Below are 20,178 nucleotides of genomic sequence, written 5' to 3'. Positions count from 1 at the left end.
TGGGGCTCTGTCTTGGATATGGGAAACTTGAGACATTGAAAGTTATGTAATTTTATTTGTTGCACAGTATACGGTTTTAAAGATGAAATTTACTTTGTTATGTTCCAGCTCATCCTTTATGAATCTTTTAAATCCCTTTTTCCCAATATGTTTCTTCATTTGCAATGAAACTCCTGGGAAAAAGTTAGGCATTGACCAGAACTTGAAACCCTGACTAGCACATACTGAGGGTTGAGATGGTGCTTTAAGCTAGTTCATCAGTACAAATTCCTCCCTGCAATATATATAAATCACATGTGCTAATAATGGTTCCTTGGTTGCGTGCATTTTACTTGAATCCAGTGAATGGTCCAGGGTGCTCTTCATTCCTGTTGGCCCTGCTCTCTCCTCGATCCACTGTTCATTAGCTACAATATTAGCACACTGGCTTGTGAATGCATTAAATGCTTTACAAAATCTAACATTCTTTCTATTTTTTTCCTGCCAAATAAATACTGTGTGTTAATTGAGCTCTTGTTCATTTGTGCTTCTATTGGGCTCTCTCCATACCCGTGACCGTTTATCCAGTGTATGATCACATGGTGTATCTGTTTTATGTGTTGCTAGAATTTGTATTCAATCATTGTGGAGGCAAATAATGTGCTGTTAAATTGACATGGGAAAGAAAGGACTGAAAACTGTGCACATTGCTCATGTTATAGTCCTCTTAGCAGCTGACGTGGGTTCAAATCCAGGTCAGGACAGTTATTGCTCGTCATCTCCCCTTCTACCCTGTGTTTCCTGTCTTTATCCAATAAAGGCTACAAATGACCAAAAATAAATCTTTAGAAATTGTACACGGCATTTAGCTCCTCTAATGATGCTTTCGCAATCAAATTCGGCCCCAGTAGTGCTTTACATCATTTATATTTTTACGGGGGGTAATGATCGCAGTAGTTCTGTGTCCCGAACATCAAAGTGTACATCACAGAGGTCCTGTGTGGATGCAGATATGAATCACATTTACCAATAATAATCACAGATTAAAATTTTTGGTGTATATTTTTTCCAAATTGAAGCAATGTTAGGTAGCTTAAAAATAAGTAAAATGTTAACATTTTCAGTATATATATATATACACACACACATATATATATATATATCAGCTTGTCTTATATGGTATATATGAAATTTTTTTTTTAGAATTTTAAACAGTACAATGGATGTTTTTGTTCCACAAAGTGACAGCATTTACAGCTGTCACCACTATGTAAATGGAATGGGTTCATTCAGAGTTTATGTGATCATCGGTTTGCGTTGTAGAAAACCTGGTAGAATACAATAAAGTAGAATATGTTGTAAGGTCGATTGAAAGTTTAAAACAGAAATTTAAAAGAAAAGAGGTTTGAAGAATTCTTTCTGGTGGTTTGTTACATATTAGCATATTGAGTGTATCAAGAGTAAGAATGTTTAGATTTTCAAAAGCAGAGAAGGGGCATTTTACAGCTGCCCCCACAGTCAACAAACCCACATGCCAGCATGAACAATCACTGAGTTCGTCATCAATCAGCCCTCACTTTTACATGTATGTAACCAGACTCATGAAGCAGATAGGTATTTGAAAAGAGTAGCTGGAGGTTGGCAGCTGTGTTTATCTTTGCTCTTTCTATGGGCGGGTTTCAACTGTGTTTGTTCAGAGGGGCCTCAATAAGTGCCAGAGCAGAATTTCACTATGATTCATTCATGTGGGCTGGAGTTTTCTTCTCTGAAGTTCTTTGAAGCACTCATTTTTTCTTTCTTTGCAGAATAAACAGACCATATACTTTCCAACAATGAAAATGCTCACCTCTGTGTAGTTGCTCATTAAATATACCATTTTTAAAAAAACTATACTTGCCTACTGACTTTACATTATTTTTATTTTTTGTTGTTGTTTATAACTTGTCCGAAATATTTTAAAGTATAATCATAATCATCTAATGATCACACTATTGAACTGCGGACCACTTGCTTTACTTTTTGTTAGTGAGACTAAATTCTATTTGTATGAGATCATCAATAAACCTTAGAACTGAAGAGATTTTTTAGAGGTTAGATATGTTTACTGTATATTGACATGTTTTACAGTGTTTCAGAGCATATTAAGTTTGTCATGTTACATCAGTGATTAACCCAGCCAGTCAACTGTATGGAAGATAAGTGACAGTTTAGGAGTCATCAGTACCATATAAAAATGAATTTGAAAGAAAAGGAAACATATTTTTATCGTAGAACATTCATTGAATTACAAAAAAAATTTACAGCAAAAACATATTTTTACAGCTATACTCTATGTCATGGTTAATTCTTCGACTGACTGTTGTGTTTTTTCCATGACAGTAGCAGAAGCAGTTGTTGGGAGATGCTCTTCATCACGTTACCCAGCAGTAGTTAAAAAGCTTATGTCAGACTTAAGCCTTAAGAAGATTTAGACCTTATTTACAGCATAGCCTGTAAGATTACACATAACACACTGTGTGTGTTATGGACAACGTTTTACATACATACATTAAAACAAACCGTAGATATGGATGTTTCACATTCTTTAAGACCAGACATGATAAGGCTACAACCAAAGCAGTGAAGACTGTTGAAATTGTATTATAAGATATCATTTATATTTTAAAACACACAGTTTTCAAAATACATAAATGTGTTTTATTATCTCAATAATGAAACATATGCATTTAATAATGTTTAAATACAAATTAGTTATCTAAGCATATGCTGCAACCATATCATTAAACCAAAAAAACAAGTATTTCTACATGAGTTAATATTACTATTATATATCATGGTTATCCATACGTGGGGAAAGCTACTCTGTCTTTGTTAGCTGCTATATCAGTCATTAGCACCTGTAGGACTCAGCTATAAAGGTTTACTATTTCTTCAGAAATGCAGGCAAGTTAACCGACTGGTGAACTCTCTTCTTTCTTACATTTCTAGCACATAATCTTTATAAAGCATGAATAAAACTGTCTAAAATGTGGAAAAACAGGATCTTTCTGCTTCAAAAAGATGTTATCTAATCTCCTTTAAATGTTTACAAAAAAGAAACCCACTAGTGGAATGCATGTTTGTGTGGGTGCAGTATGTGTCATGAGTGCTGATGTGTGTCTGAAGAGGGACAGTTACAGCAAGCTGAAACGGACCTTCTTGTGTTTTCACAGGTAGCCAATGAGACGCTCCACACAGACCGGCCTGACCTACCAGAGTGTTTCCAGCTCTCTGTCTTGTCATGGCTGCCATGCATCTATCTTTGGGCTGTCTGTCCCATCTACGTCTTTTATCTCAAAAGAAACAACAAAGGATACATTATGATGTCCATAATGAACAGATTCAAAACTGTGAGTGTACTGTGTTTTTTTCATTTTGAAAGTTTGCTATGAAGAAACATTAAAATAATTCCTCTGGCTTGTCTAATTTATTTAAATGTAAATATAATTTATTAAATTGATGGTGTCCAAACCAGTTAGTTATGTATTATGATACCCTTCCTTCTACTAATAACCGTAATATGTAAAAAAGAAGACCCCTTACCCCTCCAGGCAGATTATTATTGTTATTATTATATTAATTCCTGCATTATTTTATTATTTTTTACATTTAGAAGTCACTTGAGAGGTTGCTCATCTTAAACATTAATTAAGCATTCTACACACAATTCACCACATGTCTCTGCGTTTTCCATCTTTTTGAGCTCAGGTATTTGGCTTGTTGTTATGGATTGTGTGTTGGATGGACCTCTTCTACACATTCCATGAGCTGCGTCAGGGTCACACCCAGCCTCCAATCTACTTTGTTACCCCGCTGGTTCTTGGTATGACCATGGTGAGGATGTAATGTTACTAAACTATATAACAAATTAATCAATGAATGGAGCAATTGAACACTTTCCCAGAAGAAAGGGTTTCAAAAGAAAGATTTTGTTGTTAAGCACAAGCTTTTCAAGAGGGCTGTAAGATTAAATTTATTCAGATAGAGCAGCAGTTTTGAGGTCTCTGTGGACTTCCAGAAACTAGTACTGCAGTCCCTTAAGTCCTGCATTTTATAAGGCAACAGCCAGAATAAAAGACTCTCTGAATCGTTTACCTTGCGTGCCCTCACTAATCTTGTTTTGGCAAAGCTAACTCATAGCTTCTCATCCTCTCACTGAATTATTTTCTCCATTCCTGTCCACTCTCAGCTCTTGGCCACATTTTTGATCCAGTTTGAGAGGTTACACGGGGTTCAGTCCTCAGGCGTCCTGTTCATCTTCTGGTTCATGTCTGTGCTGTGTGCCATCGTGCCTTTCCGCTCAAAGATCCTCCAAGCCTCCAGCCAGGTGAGACCACAGAACTATATTATATAATAATTAGCTTCAACCAAGTAATTTGATAAGACAACAGACATTCCATTAATGCTGGTAGAAAGTACAACAGCACTGGGACCTTTTTGGAAACATGATTAACATTACATCAGTTCACTAATAAAATGTGCTTCTATAAAATCAAGGTCACACGAGAACAAGTGCTGTTGTGTTAAATATCAGCAGATAATTGCAGATCACACACACACACACACATGTACACACACGCGCGCACACACACGTACACGTATATATATAGCTGCACTTTTTGCTCGCAGAATGATGATTTTGGTACTCAGTATGTCATAAATGTGAGCACATACACAAACACACACATACATACATAGAGAGAGAATATAATCATAATAAAACACAGACAGAAAGTGAGATTTCACTAAGTTTCATGTGAAATCTTTTATTTAGCGTGGATATACGACACTGGTTGGTCTTGTTTTTTCTCTTTATCCTTTCAGCTATTTGCTTCCTTTGTGCTTGTCTCTTTAACTGTATTTCATCTGTTAACTCAACCCAACCTTTCACACGCTTAGTTTTTGTCCATGAGGCATTGTGTGGCTTACAGTGCCTAAAATATTTGTAAAGGACTCCACACTAAGAGTAAATAACTGACCTGTTGTTAAACATATACTTCTCACCTATATTTCTTATCAGACCATTAACAACACATAATAACCGCATGGCTATTTAAAAAGATTGTTGATGTTAAAAGGCTCAATTAATGGGAAACATGCAATGATCAGCAGGAGCTTGGAGCCTGTGAAGACATCTGTAAATGGACACTACATGTTTGGCAGCCAGACAGGAATAGTTCCCCAAGTTCCCGATCAGTGTTTTGTGGCTTTTCATTTAAAAACATATCGAGAGTGCTTTTTGGACAAAATCTTCCACAAAAATAGACAGACTGGATTTTGTGAAAATGTTGATTGTTGAACATTTTAGCTTCTAGGACTGTGAAAATTAATTTTTCACACCAAAGTTAATTTAAAATGTTCTGTATGCATTTTTGTTGAGCACATAACTAATAGTAGATAATTCACGTTTAATCTCCTAACATCCAAATACCTGCTAAATTACACTGTCCTAAATTTATATCAGGGCTTTTGCAGATTTGTACACTGCCATGCATCTCCCCAAGAATTTACAGCTATACAGCAAGGCAGCAGTGGCAATTTAATTTCCCACTTTTGCCGCCTTTTACACATTGAGTACACCAAGAAAAACTTCAATACATCTGGATATGTAGATATTCTCTTCAACTCCTTATCAAATCATTACAAGTCTTGTTCAGATGAACAAAGCAAATACAATAGAGACTATGACAAAATGATACTATGCCTGCATGTAGACTATGTCTTAAAGCTCCTGCTACAATAGTCATAAACCTGCTTCCGGTGATGTAATTTCCGGTTATCTTAGGTTTAATGAAACCTCACATTATTATACACAATAACGGCAATAAAATTCAGTCATAGGCAGATCTTAAATAGTAGTGTGATGTGAAACTCCCCACAAGTTGAATTATGCATCTCTTTGATGTGACTCACAACATTGATGGTTCCTGTTTGCTGTATTCCTCTTATTGAGACAAGTATGCATGTAATAATGTTTATTTGAATGAAATGTCTATGACATGACTGAAAATTACTGCATGCTACAGCAGAGCAAAAATGTATGGAATTGGATTTTTATAAAATTCATTTTCCCAAATTTCCTCATCTACATTATTGGTAGGATCTATCTGGCAGATTTGCTACAATCTACAAACTATTTGACGTAAATCTCAAATTATGTAATGAATAGTCTTACATTTCATTTCCTTAAATGGCCTTAGTGCCTTGCTTTATTATACTTAAATACATAAAAAACCTAATTATGTGACATGGTACAGTACAGTAAAAGCTAAAAGCCTTATTCTTTACTTTTAATGTTGAGACATGAACCAAAATCACAAAAGATATTAGCATTAAATCAACCAGAAATAGCTATTTTTAACAAAAATGTTGCCTTTGTATTTACACAATAGATGTGTCCGTCAGTGAGTCAGGAGCCAGTAGTTCTGGAAGTACATCCTTGAAAGTGTGTGTGTATGTGTGTAAAGGATGGAAACAAAAAAGGCTGCCATGGAAATATCTATGTAGGGATGACTGCAGTCAACAGCGAGAGATAATGAGAACACTGAATTAATCCTCTGGTGTTTAATGTACCCAGGTGACATTAGAAAGAAAACTTGTCTCACTGACAGCAATGACAAGCTCTGGTGCAAATGGCAGGAGTAGTCACACCATCCCCTGATGATGGAAATGTAAGAACAACTGTTCTGTTGTTTAAAGGTCAGGTGAACTGACACACTCAACTGTAAGTAGCAGGATTCCTCATGATGTGAAATCACCAGCAGGCTGTGATGTCATTCAGCTACAGGATGAAACAGACAGGTGGTGTGCTGAAGTCAACTTGTGCTTTCTCTGTAGTAATCATGTTGCAGAATATTAGCGCTGCAAAACCTGCCTATGAGAGCTCCATTGTGACCCCCCCCCCCCCCCCCCCCCCCCCCCCCCCCCGCCACTGTTAATGATGGATGGATGGATGGATGGAATTGACCGTGATACATGGAAACATCTTGATTTATAATTTTAAATGTTTACCATGTATACCATGTTATTATACATTACACATTATGGTTTGTTCATCTACATCACTGCAAATACATTTCTGTTTTCCAGGTTACAAAACATGTATTACTATTCATTAGTCTATCGACTTATATTTATCAAATTTCCAGCAGGTTGTCTCCTATGACCATTGTTAATATATTTCCTTTTTTACAGCAACACCAGTTAAATACATAATACTTCTATTAGTACTCACCTTGATTACCCTGGATGCAAGAGAGTAAGGGTGATCTGCCAAAACTGTACTTTTGTGAATCTTAAAATCTGATTTTTATTTAAAGTGTAAACTGTTTTCATAGAATAATCAGAGTACTATGGAAAAATATAGTTTGAAATTATACAAAATCAAGTTGAGAAAAGATTTAAAAATATTTATTTCCTGAAAACACCATCTTTCTGTCCATGTTAAATCTACTTTGTAAGGTTTATACCCTTTTTTTTTATCTACCAGTATATTACCATAAGTGCTTACTTACTGTGAATACTCTTTCATAGCTAGAATGAATGTTTTTTTGATTTTTCAATAGAGGACCATTTAAGTAGAAGCTATAGCCATGATTAAGCTGCATAGTTGCACCCACATCACTTTACTGGCATTGTTATTGTCGCTCAACTATTTGTGAATGCCTGTCTTTGCTTTTCATTTCAGAGTGAAGTAACTGACAAACTGCGCTTTACAACATTTTACTTCTATTTTGGCCTCGTGGTCTGTGAGCTGATCCTGTGCTGTTTTAATGAGAAACCTCCACTTTTCTCTAATGTTGACACAGATCCAGTGAGTAAAAGACTTTCTGTTGTGTGGTTAAGTAAGTTTGTGTGCGTGTTTGTGCACACTGATGCTTGCATGTCACACATACAGAACAGAGATCTTACAAACTGCTTAGAGATATGCTCCTTTTTGTCATTTAACCTCTACGGCCTGTTTTTCTGCATGTGCAATTTCTCCTCAGAATCCCTGCCCTGAATCCACAGCAGGTTTTCTCTCTACTATTACATTTTGGTGGTTCACAAGGTGGGTTCGCACAGTTATCTGCAACTGTTCCCTGCAGAATATGTACTATATGTAATATTTATTATATGTACTTTATATGTAAAAAAAAAAAAGTCTTAGTTAAATGATAAGAATTCACATTTCAAAATGAATATTTGTTTGTTTTTTGAACTTTTATTTAAGAATATTCACATATGTTAGCATTGCTCCGCTAATTTATGTTGAAGTTTTGTCTCGTCTGGTCTCATCTTATTAATCGCTTTATCCCTTTCTGGGTCACGGGGAGGGAAGATTTGTGACAGTATATTTAATTAAATTCAAATTATAATCAAATAAAAAACTAATAACCAAACCATTATAAACTCCCAAAAAGAATGTTTTTCAGTGTTCTATCATCAAAGACAATATTTAAATAGAGCTAATCATTAGAGAGGGGTAGCGTAGAGTAGAGGTAACTATGGAGGTTGAAAAATGCAAACAATGTGCTTATAAAGACAATATTTTTTTGCAGTCTTTCTCCCTTTTGTTTGCAATGATGGGAATGTAGATAATTTCCAGTGAAATTTGATTGTCACTGTTGCTTGTCTGGGGTTAGGCCCTGGGATTCTGGAAAGTGCCTTGAAACAATTTTGATTGTACAAGACGCTACATAAATAAAGATTGATTGTCGAATGCAGATGATTATCCGGGAAAACTGCATCTCTGGGCAATGTACCTATTGTATATGCCAGTGCAGTTTTTTTGCATGATATTTTGCCCAGATATTGTTACAAGAACCATTTTGTAGAGTATATGTTAATAAATGGGTCCGCGGTACCTCAATCTGTAGGGGATAGAGCTAAGAAGTGAAGGGTTCTCGGTTGCAGACAAGTCATGTAAGATGTTCTGGTAGCAAGGGGAGTGCTGCTGAGGTACCCTTGAGCAACATACCAAATATAAGACTTGGCAATGAGCTGGTGACTCATTAAAGGGTGCACACTGGATTTGCCCATAAGCAACTGGGATAGGCTCCAGCATCCTCCCCTTGACCCTGAATGGAATATATTGACCAAGAAAAAACGATTTCAGACTAAATGATTATTTGTCTCAAATAAATGTCATAAATAAATTACAATAAATGTCTCAGACATTATATATATTAGCAGAATAATTAAAACTCATGATTCTCTGTCTCAGTTTGGCCATTAGAGGTTACAAAATGCCTCTCGAAGCCAAAGATCTTTGGTCTCTCAACCCACGTGACAGCTCCAAACTGATGGTGCCCAAACTCCTTCGAGAATGGGAGAAGGAACAGACCAAAGCCAGAAGGTATGTCGTCTCCTTTTAAAAATATGCTGTATAGCTGATTGGAAGTGTACTTTACAACCTGTGCAAAGACATCATTGCATTTAGACACAGCAAAGTGCAAAGTGCCTATATCTGGAAATTTTAAAATATAGACATTTAAAAATTAGTTTTATCCTCTGCAATATTAATGAATTGAATGACTTTAAATTAATTACTGACCAATGGTTCTGCAATATTTGTTTGTCATCTGCCATTGCACTGAATAGTTGCATTTTTGGTTTAGTTTGATGAAAAAAAATTGTAAAAGAATGATGGAGCATCTTATGAAAAAAAAAGTATTTATTGCATTCTGTTTACTCACATTTTTTTGTAATCTTATCCAAAATACAGTGCAGGTTCACAAAAGACCATAACTATGGTCTTTAGTTAAATTCTAAGTTAGTTAAGGCAAGGTCTGCAACATATTCTGTTGAAACAGCTATAAAAACTGCTTAAGAATCTTTAGACCATCATGGGAGGAGGGAATAGGCTGATATTTTAGAGCAAAGGTGTCAAACTCAAATACCCAGTGGGCCAAAATTCAAAACTGTGACAAAGTCATGGGCTAACATTGATATTTATTGGAAAAAATCTTCCTCCAGCTATAACACGGAACCTTTTGATACGGACCCAAACTAGTCTTGCTCAACAACTGAACATGGAACAAGCAAAGCTTAACACAATACAATATATAAATTATTATTGCACACATGCAAAATCAAAATTCAAATTTAAAAACCACATCACTGGCAAGCTCAGGGACTTCCTCCTGCTGCTTTTTAGTTAGTTAGTCTCAGTGAGATGAGTCAAAAAAGGTGTTAAAATGGTTCCCAAAACGCTCAGATGAATGACATTAAGGTAATAGGGAGAGCATACAAGCACAAACACAATGAAAAGGTAGGGATAAACCCTGCAGGAATAGAGGAAAAAAAACTCAATCTAGTTTCTGCCATTAGTTTTGGGAAACGTTTTAACATTTCAAACAATTTATATGTCAAATATGATGTGGATGGTGTCTGCATGAATAAGGCACAGTCTCTAACCAACGTGTTAGATATGTGGTTTTTATCAGCAAAAGACCTGTTTTCTGTGAAAGCACAAAATGTTAAAATGTGGTTAGTTGATATTTTATAATGATAAAAGATCAGCTTCCTTTAGCAGAAACCAGGCCTTTTAATCACGTTTCTGTTTGGTGTTTAGACATTTCTGTAATGGAGAAATGTGACACTAATCAGGAAACAGGACTGCAATGTATGACAATTTCCCTGAAATTCAGATTCATGGTTTTAGCTAAGTAACTGTATGCCAACTCAGATGTTTACAGAAAATGTCTATTTATTTATGATTTTATTGTGTATTTTTTTTCCATTTATTTTCTATTATTTTTCAAGCTTTGAACCCAAGAGAACACTAGCTCATTCTTAGTATTAAGTACAAAAATCAAGCTAGTGATCCAATGGGTTAGCAATTCACTTGCCTTAGCCATTGCCTTTGAGTGAAACACTTTGTTGAAGATATTTATGAATGGATGCTGTCATTTTAAACAAAGTGCGAATTGTCAATGATGACAGTGACCCAGGTAGAAAGTGTGAAAATTCATGATGGTTTATGTGTATAATAAAAACAGTATATATATGCAGTAGTAACATGGTTTCATAACATAGGTTTCTTAAAGTTTATGATCAATCACCTTTGGCCTCAAATATCAAAGTCCCTCGGTAATCTGGATGGTCACCAAAATTTAATCATAGGTTCCATGGCTCAGTATCAACATTTCGCTTAAATTTAAGTAAAATCCATTTGTCACTTTTTGATTTATTTTGCTAAAAGTCAAATGCCGACTGTCACATAACCTCCTTGGTGGAAGTAATAAAGCCAGAAATTCAAGTGGAACTGAGAATTCAATTTGTCAATTTGTCTCATGTTTTCTTCTTTGTTGAGATCTGTCTTTGAATCAGACATGCCAGGTTCAATTAATATTTCTTGATAAATTCTACCTAATATTTGTAACATTATTTCTGATATCCAAAAACAAGTCATTTGTATATTCCAAACAGCAAAACTGCTTTAATTAACTTGGAAGTTGGAAGATGAATGCAATTAATACTCTCCTCATACTTACATTTGGCACCTCTATACAATTAAAAACACACATTAACAACGATACAAGATATCCCTGGGAAGTTAAGAGCATCAGTATTAAAGTATGAGTGCCACAAGTACCAAATTAACTCTATAACTTTAAAGTAATGGGAAAGTTGTTAAAGGATTTGTATTTACCGGTATGTAATTCTTTCAATATGAGTTTTTATTTGCATTTTACCAATACTGTCCTTATGTGCAATAACAACCACATTTCTATCTCTGCAGTAAACAGAATCCATCCAGCCATGCTACATATTCCAAGCCCCCACAGTCAGCCACCAATTATGTCCCCAACGGAGGAGAAAATGAAAGCAGCCCAGAAGAAGTGGAAGTGCTTCTATCCAAACAGAAAGCTTCCACTCACCAACCATCCTTCCTATGTGCCCTCATCAGAGCCTTTGGTCCTTATTTTCTGATTGGCTCTGCATTCAAGGTCCTGCAAGATGTCATCACTTTTATCAACCCCCAGCTACTCAGGTAAATAACAGTAAAAAGTGCTCAATCTCTGCCATCTTTGTTGCACCAAATTTGCTAGTTGCCAATACAAACTGGAGCAGCTACTCCAGTGTTCCCAAATTCTACTGTATTTTTTCTGAATGGTTTACTTGTAGAAACATTTGCATTATATGCTTAATTTGCATGCTCTAGCTGTTTAAATACACAGTATATTTTGGTTGTTGTATATGCTGCAAAACACAAGGAAGAGAGCAGATAGGCTTTTTCTTATCAGTGATGGCTGACCACATAGTTTCCTTGTATTTGCTATCCTTTTTTAAGAATTTAATCTCTTCAAGCCCAGTGGTGTTTGTACTATGGTAGTTTCCTTAGGTCTTATCTGTATATTTTGTGCCACCTAAAAAAAAAAGTAGTTATTTCCGCAGAGGTTTTAAAAGTAATTACATGTTTCCAGCTTTGCAGAGGCCTTTTGCTGTTTGCAAATATTATTATTAAACTCTGTGTTGCTTAGGGGATGAGCTGAGAATCCTGAAGTCCAAAAGCAATTGCCTCCAATTGGGGTCTGAGTTATTATGTGCTGTACTATGAAGAGTATAATGAGACATAACAATTTTGCTAAATCTCCCATAATTCCTTGTTATAATCCCTCTGAGAGCATAATTTTTTTGAACTTAGACAAATTTAATAAATATTGAGAGTAATACTGAAAACGCTGCATGGCCTTTCTTAATATGTGAAAAACAAACTTTTACATCCTGAGGAAATGATATGTTGTGCTGCTAAATAAATTCTGGTAAATAATTAATGTGTCCATCAATAAAAGCAAAAATTAATTAGGAATGAATAAACCACAGTGCCAAAACATATTAAATTATAAACAAAAATGCATGCACATATAGATGGTAGAATCTACAGAAAGTACTACTCTGCCAAATATTTGTGGTTAAGCTTACCGGTAATTCAACGGAATGGTTAGATCTGTCTAAAATGTGTGATTCTAAGTTTTTCTTTTTTTGATTAGCAATTTTAGGAAGATTTGATTGGTGATTTTATTTAAAACAAAAAAACATTACATATTGTATCTTTTTAAGCAATGCAGCTGCCTTTCTAACTCCACGTATGTGTTTCCTTTTTCACTCTTCCAGGATGCTGATCTCCTTTACCAAACAGAAAGATGCTCCTGACTGGTGGGGTTACTCTCTGGCTTTCCTCATGTTCTTTACAGCTATTTTGCAGACTCTCATCCTCCATCGCCACTTTCAGTACTGTTTTGTCACTGGGATGAATGTACGCACAGCTATCATTGGAGCTATCTACCGAAAGGTACACATAAAATTCTGGTCTATTCTGTTCTTCACATAGTCAATTAAAAAAATATATTGTTCATTTTGATTTTGTGTCCATCGTGGGTCTGCAGGCACTAGTGATAACAAATGCTGCCAAACGCTCCTCTACTGTTGGTGAGGTGGTCAACCTGATGTCAGTGGATGCACAGAGGTTTATGGATCTGACCACTTTTCTGAATATGTTATGGTCTGCTCCTCTGCAGATTTTTTTGGCACTTTATTTTCTGTGGCAGGTTTGTTTAGACTATACATGATTTCCTTTACCTCTGTATCCACTATGCTTCTAACTGTTGGATTTTTACAGAACCTTGGTCCTTCTGTGCTGGCTGGAGTGGCTGTCATGGTCATGCTTATCCCCTTAAATGCAGTAATTGCCATGAAGACTCGAGCCTTCCAGGTGCAGTCCTTTTTTAACAGATGAATGTCTAACTTTGATAGCATGATTAAATCCATAATTCCCAAGTTCCCATTTCAAGATGAACTTCTTTGACTTTTGCTATGTTTTCTGTTTAGTTTGGACCAAAATTAACAGTTATTTGTTATTCTCCTTCTTCTGTCACCCAGGTGGAACAGATGCAGTACAAAGACTCTCGCATCAAGCTGATGAATGAGATCCTCAATGGCATTAAAGTGTTGAAGCTTTATGCCTGGGAAAACTCATTTAAAGACAAAGTTCTTGCCATACGACAGAAGGAGCTAAATGTGCTCCGCAAGATGGCTTACCTTGGAGCTCTGTCCACCATGGCCTGGACCAGTGCTCCGTTTCTGGTAGGCTTAGTATAAATAAAGCTGACATCAGTGTTTGCAAAATGTATTCATATTTAGTAGCAGCTTGATTGGCGGTCATGTTGCATCCAGCTAGCCTTCATATCATTTAACGGCGGTTACAATCCTGCAAGTGTCCATATGACGACGTTTGTGCTCTACATTACAAAAGTAGCTTTAAAAGGGTTTTTACTCTTAAAACCTGGTCTTAAAAAACTCCCTTTTTATGCTCTCTGTTGAATAGAATATTGTGAACAATTATATGTCATTGATATTTCAATCAACTTTCCGGGTACCGGTAAATTATATTAGGATTATAAATTCTAGAAATGTTTTATGGAAATACAAATGTTTATTCCTTTTTATCTTTTTTTTTTAAATTTGGCACAATACCTTGGGAATAGTGGCTTATTAATGGTAGTCATTTTGGATGTCTCAGTTGAAGATCCTAAGGTGTTTGTCCATCTGTGGATTGTCTCTTTCCTGCTAGTTTCTTAGTGTGTACAGTATATTATTTAACATATCTTTTTTAACTCACTTAAGATCCAGAGGTCTCAAATATCATGTAGAAAAATGTATTACACTTAGCTTGATAAAGTTAAGTGGGGTTTACCTACAGAATGAGTGAAGTATTGTTTACACATTCAATTATTTATAAGAAAATTTAAAAACCTACGTATTAGGTTTGCTACCCCTCAAATTAACTGCATAGCAACCAGGACATGCATGCTTATAAAGCCTTTCGGAAACTTAAGGCAAAATATTTAGCTGATCTTCTAGCAGGTTCAATAGCTGCTAGGTAGCCATGGTAAATTAATGTCTTTGCATAATATCCACTTTTTGCTGCAGCATACATGAATACTGACCAAAATCATAAACCTCAGAATATGCTTTGTCCTTGCCTATGAAGAAATAATGTGCGAAAGATTATGCAAACTCCTTTCTTTCAGGTTGCAATCACAACATTTGCAGTGTATGTGAAAGTTGACGAAAACAACATTTTGGATGCTGAGAAGGCTTTCGTGTCGCTGTCACTCTTCAATATTCTCAGGTTTCCACTTAACATGCTTCCTCAAGTGATCAGCAGTATAGTGCAGGTGAAATTTTTCAGCCTTTCACACATCCTTTTACGTCTATCTTCTTTGGTAAATGTGGTATTTCTGTTTATTGTTTGTAGGCCAATGTGTCACTGAAGAGGATCCAATCATTCCTGAGTCATGAAGAGCTTGACCCAAATGCAATAGATCGCAAGAACACTGCCCAAGGTAACATTAACACAGACCCTCCTTTGATCAATGTTTGTCTTTCACGTGCCAGAAACTCTGAGAAACCTTTTCATTTCATAAGGTTTCTCACCGCCATGTTACAGTATATCATCCTGTTATTATGTGGACTCAATAAACTCAAGGTTTTACAACAAGTTTGAACCTTTCACCTAGTGCCTTTGCGCCTCAAGAGGTTTAGGATGACTAATAGTTAGGAAATGCTTTTTTGACCTTGATGCTCTTGGAATAAAGCGTTCTTTCATCGACTCAGAAGGTTTTCAAAACGTGACATGTCATTCAACAGACTTTTCGATAACAGTCGTCAATGGGAAATTCACGTGGGCTAAAGAGGATCCTCCAGCTCTGCATAGGTATGTGGCATGAAGTCACATTTTCTTTGTTTTGCACTTGTCATTGTTCTGTCAGAACTAGCACTAATCCTAATGTTTTTCTAGCATTAACTTGATGGTACCACAGGGCTCCCTGCTAGCAGTTGTGGGCCATGTTGGTTGTGGGAAATCCTCCCTCATTTCTGCTCTGCTGGGTGAAATGGAGAAACTGGAGGGAGAGGTCTCGATTCGGGTAGGAAATATCCCCTTATAAATCAGAAATTACCCAGCAAACCATTTTATCTTTTAGTTCCCCTTTTCCTACCATTAAAGATGATGCATGTTAGACACAAATGGTAAAACTCCAACCTGAAGCAGGACCTGAATAATGATTCCCATTAGATATGTTTTGGTTTAATAGGTTCACAGTTTAATGTCATTATATCATTTTTTCACATTATCAAATGACACCCAAACAGTTGGTTTTAAAAACACAAATAGTTTTCTTTAAAGACCACAATACGGTAATTTAAGCACAACTCAAATACCCCCCTCATTTTCATACCCACTGTGACAATTTAAGTACCGTAATTGACCCACATATAGGGTTGCAAAATACTGTGGCAGGAGCAGTGATCATCACTGTTATCTCCTACAGGGAAGTTCTGATTTCTAAGTAGTGTCAAGAGTGTTTTTGGGCTTCTTCTGTCAGGGTTCAGTGGCATACGTACCTCAACAAGCCTGGATACAGAACGCCACCTTGCGTGACAACATCCTATTTGGGGAAACGTACAATGAGCAGAAGTACTGCTGTGTTCTGGAGGCCTGTGCGCTGACTGCTGACTTGGAAGTTCTTCCTGGAGGAGACATGACTGAGATAGGCGAGAAGGTATTGATTTTATAACTATCAGATTCAATCTGTGACTGTACTGATGACAAAATTCTAATTATCCTAAATCTAATCCACAACTACACAATTTTCTGTTTTTTATTTTACAGTACAATTGGCAAAATATACTTCCACTCTATTTGTTCTTTAGACAGCAAAAATATGACAGATAAACCCTTTAGAGTCTAAAGGGTTTATCTGTCATATTTAAAAATGATGAGTCTAAAGTTTAGACCCATCATTTTTGGTGATGCCAGTAAGGAAAAGTTCCATTCTCTTACCAAGTATCTACGTTTAGAAAATGAAAATAATTCAATTTAACACATCTAATCTGTCGTCAATTTGTGTTCAGCAAGAGATTAATCCCAATCTGATTATAAATTTTCATTCTGCAGGGTATCAACCTGTCTGGTGGACAGAGACAGAGAGTCAGTCTGGCCCGAGCTTTATACAGTGACGCTGATGTATACCTGCTGGATGATCCACTGTCTGCTGTGGATGCTCATGTGTCCAAACATATCTTTGACAACCTCATTGGTCCAGAGGGAGTTCTAAAGGGAAAGGTCAGGAACAATTAAGTACGGTAGTAGAGAACATATCTAATGGCCGCTTTGTTTAAGTGATCGGTGCTCCTAGTGGTGCTTTATTATACGCTGCTTCATTAAAATTTCATTCATTGGTCAGCTGAGTCCGCACAACCCTGTAGTCCAGACTTGCATAGCTCACAATTATCACTCATGGACATTGCTATATCTTCTTTTTCCTTTCTAGTGCAAATTGAAATCAAGTGATAATTTCAATGACATCCCAACAGTATTTATAGGGATTTAAATTGCTCAAATTAAATGCAATGTTCCCTTTCAATCAATTCACTCAATAAAACACACATTCTATAGCATCTCACTCCCTCATTTGGCCTGCTAAAGACAATGATGTTTACATTCCTTTTTACACAATTGACTTGTGGAGACGTATGTCAGCCCCCTGCACTTATATATTCGTGTCAGCACAGACATGATTCTGTTCTTGTGCTCTTTGCCTTGCTCAAAACATGTCCATGAATCAAGCTGTCTGGGTGTTGCTATTTAGCTTTGTCTTCATTACAGGCTACAGCCGACTTGATTTTAGCTTCACTTGCAGTTGGCGTTAGCGTTTTTTCGGGTGTGGATTGATATTGCTTCCTGTTTCGCTATGAGTTTGGAACCTAAAAATGGGAAGAAGTTTTCTCTTTGCCCCTTTCGTCAGGGGTGCATCTTCTCCCTGAACGAAGATCTTTAAATCTTAAAAGATCTCCGCAAGGCTTGTCTTGACTGTACTTGGTACAGCAGCCGTGGCTCAGCAGGACCCAGCTTTTTCCTCCTCAAAGGATTCAGCTTTGTCTCCGTCCAACAGCTTGGAGCCCCTGGTTGGAGATCCCGTGGAAAGCTGGAGAGACCACATGGAGTTTGCTAACAGGTTAGCCAAATATGAGCCAGACCCTCTGGATAGTGCTAGCCAGCCTCGACAGGGACCAGACGCCTTAGGACGACGATCTGCTGATCTTCAGCTTGGACATGCATGGGTTATCAAAGGATAAACAGCAAAAGTGATATTCCGAAAAGTATATTCCCTGCAGATGCAATGGTCATCCACGTCGACACATCCTTACTCTCACTGCTGTCGTGCAGTTGAAAATCTATCAGTCAATTGGCTATCTCCACCACAACAAAGGCTCTATTTGGTCTTCCACCCTTTGCCTCGTGTTTGGCACCATCGTGTTGTCAGTGGCTAGACTGTACCGGTAATCCCATCCATGCACTACAATTTTTCTACTTTGCAACTGGATTGCAGGCAGGCATGGCTCCTGCTTTCGAGTACTGGCACCATGCTCCAGACATATCAAGTTATGTGTTTGGCAGAGGTCAGAGTGGACACAGCCTCCTAATCTATGCAGGTCTGCACCACTGCATCCTCCTGAGAGGCCAGAACCTATCTGTAGAGTTTGTCTGGTGAATATCCATCCTTGGATAAATGGCCACATGGCCTCAGTCATCCTACTTTTAGGATTGACTCAGGAGGGGTTTATGCAGCAGGGAGATGCTGCTACCCCTTGTTTGTTGGCACTAAAAAGGCTGTGTTTAAATTTTGTTCAGAAAGTCTGGAGAGGATTTTCATTTCCTTTACGCAGCCTCCTAACATTCCCACTCACACAAATGCCCCAGTGAACAGTGCCTGTTGTTGAACATTAATCTATAATGCAAACTAAAATTACATGAAACCGTTTATTTTTTTTGAGGACCACAACTGCAAAGTGGGTGATGGCCTATTTAAGTTTCAGGACCATAGCTGAGCATGGCAGAGGATTGCAATCAGACTGCAAAACATGACATAAATCCTTAAGGCTTAAAACTCTGCTTTTTTGATTGACCCACTCTTGCCCCTTTTACCATTTAGTAAATTATGCCAGCTTGATCCAGCAATCATCCACATGCGTTGAGTCACTACGAGCACTATGACTGACATCGGAGTTCACTTCTTCTTCATTCTCTCTGCGCTTAGGTTGTGTGGATGGTGGCTTTGATTATATTTGTCCGGGTCCTGAGATGAAGGGCACTATGCTGCTCTGGACTTGTTTCACTTTACCCTCGTTTTGCAATTTTTACCTAGCCATATTCTCATTTCCAGGTACGTATTTAATTTTGATATGTATACAGTGTATTGTAGCACCCTCGAAGTTTGGAGCACAAGGACTTATGTGTGTTCTCTCAGTTGTGCTTTATAAAGATGACTAAAATGTTGGCACCAGGAGCGATTTCTGCTCTGTTCTACTGTTTGGGAGAGTTGAAAATAAAACCTTCCATGCATTGCACCTGGTGATCCAAGTGTTATTACGTGCAAGAGGTTTAATAAAAGCTGTGCTATTCCTCTTTTTCTTTATTATTTCACTTTATTCTCAAGCATTGCCTTGAAGAAGGCACCAGCAGCAGAAAGTGAGATGGGATATTTTAACTTTTGTCTTCCTAATTTGACTTTCAAAGCAAATCATAATTTGACATAGTTATCTATGCATTCTAATTCATTTGTAGGTGGTGTATGGATCAGACATATCAGAATTGCATCTATTCCCATCTTTTTGAACATACATGTATGTGTATCAACATGATGATGTTTCACACATATTGGTTGGTTTCTTCACTAAACTATCACTGAACTTTATCACATTTCCAGAGGGTATTTTGTTTTATCATCTGTTATCAGATTTTTACAGTATAACTTTTAATTCTTGCCCTCTGAGTTTCTGCTGCATGAGTATGTTTTTACAAGAAAAGGTCACTGTCTTCATAAATTGTAATATGGTATGTGTCTGTATTTAACAATCATTTTAATATAAATGTTTGTCTTTTGTTGCTTGAGTATAGACACGAATCCTTGTGACCCATGGCATTAGCTTCCTGCCTCAGGTGGACAACATCATGGTGCTGGTGGAAGGCCGGGTGTCAGAAATGGGCTCCTACCAAGAACTGCTCAATCAGAACGGTGCTTTTGCAGAGTTCCTCAGGAATTATTCCCTGGAAGACATCATAGAGGAAGATGTGATCACTGGTACTCCAGGAAGTTAATTACACATTGC

At 37.0% G+C, this 20,178-nt stretch overlaps 1 protein-coding gene across 2 annotated transcripts in view; it reads left to right on the top strand.

The window, feature by feature from the left end:
• The window catches only part of abcc3 (ATP-binding cassette, sub-family C (CFTR/MRP), member 3), a 34,376-nt gene that overhangs the window by 3,991 nt on the left and 10,207 nt on the right, over positions 1-20,178 (top strand). For both annotated transcript variants that reach the window (XM_029835939.1, XM_011618512.2), the window contains exons 2-19: positions 3,192-3,368; positions 3,727-3,852; positions 4,208-4,345; positions 7,706-7,831; positions 8,007-8,068; positions 9,224-9,355; positions 11,744-11,995; positions 13,120-13,297; positions 13,392-13,553; positions 13,625-13,717; positions 13,885-14,088; positions 15,036-15,182; positions 15,263-15,350; positions 15,655-15,721; positions 15,806-15,932; positions 16,392-16,568; positions 16,964-17,131; positions 19,967-20,150. In XM_029835939.1, coding sequence (XP_029691799.1) covers positions 3,192-3,368; positions 3,727-3,852; positions 4,208-4,345; positions 7,706-7,831; positions 8,007-8,068; positions 9,224-9,355; positions 11,744-11,995; positions 13,120-13,297; positions 13,392-13,553; positions 13,625-13,717; positions 13,885-14,088; positions 15,036-15,182; positions 15,263-15,350; positions 15,655-15,721; positions 15,806-15,932; positions 16,392-16,568; positions 16,964-17,131; positions 19,967-20,150 — 2,608 coding nt within the window. The remainder of the gene's footprint in view (positions 1-3,191; positions 3,369-3,726; positions 3,853-4,207; positions 4,346-7,705; positions 7,832-8,006; positions 8,069-9,223; positions 9,356-11,743; positions 11,996-13,119; positions 13,298-13,391; positions 13,554-13,624; positions 13,718-13,884; positions 14,089-15,035; positions 15,183-15,262; positions 15,351-15,654; positions 15,722-15,805; positions 15,933-16,391; positions 16,569-16,963; positions 17,132-19,966; positions 20,151-20,178) is intronic.

Source organism: Takifugu rubripes, chromosome 1 (assembly GCF_901000725.2).
Source record: "Takifugu rubripes chromosome 1, fTakRub1.2, whole genome shotgun sequence".
NCBI lineage: Eukaryota > Metazoa > Chordata > Actinopteri > Tetraodontiformes > Tetraodontidae > Takifugu > Takifugu rubripes.
Note: the sequence above shows the minus strand (reverse complement) of the source record. Positions and strands in the feature narration are given on the sequence as shown.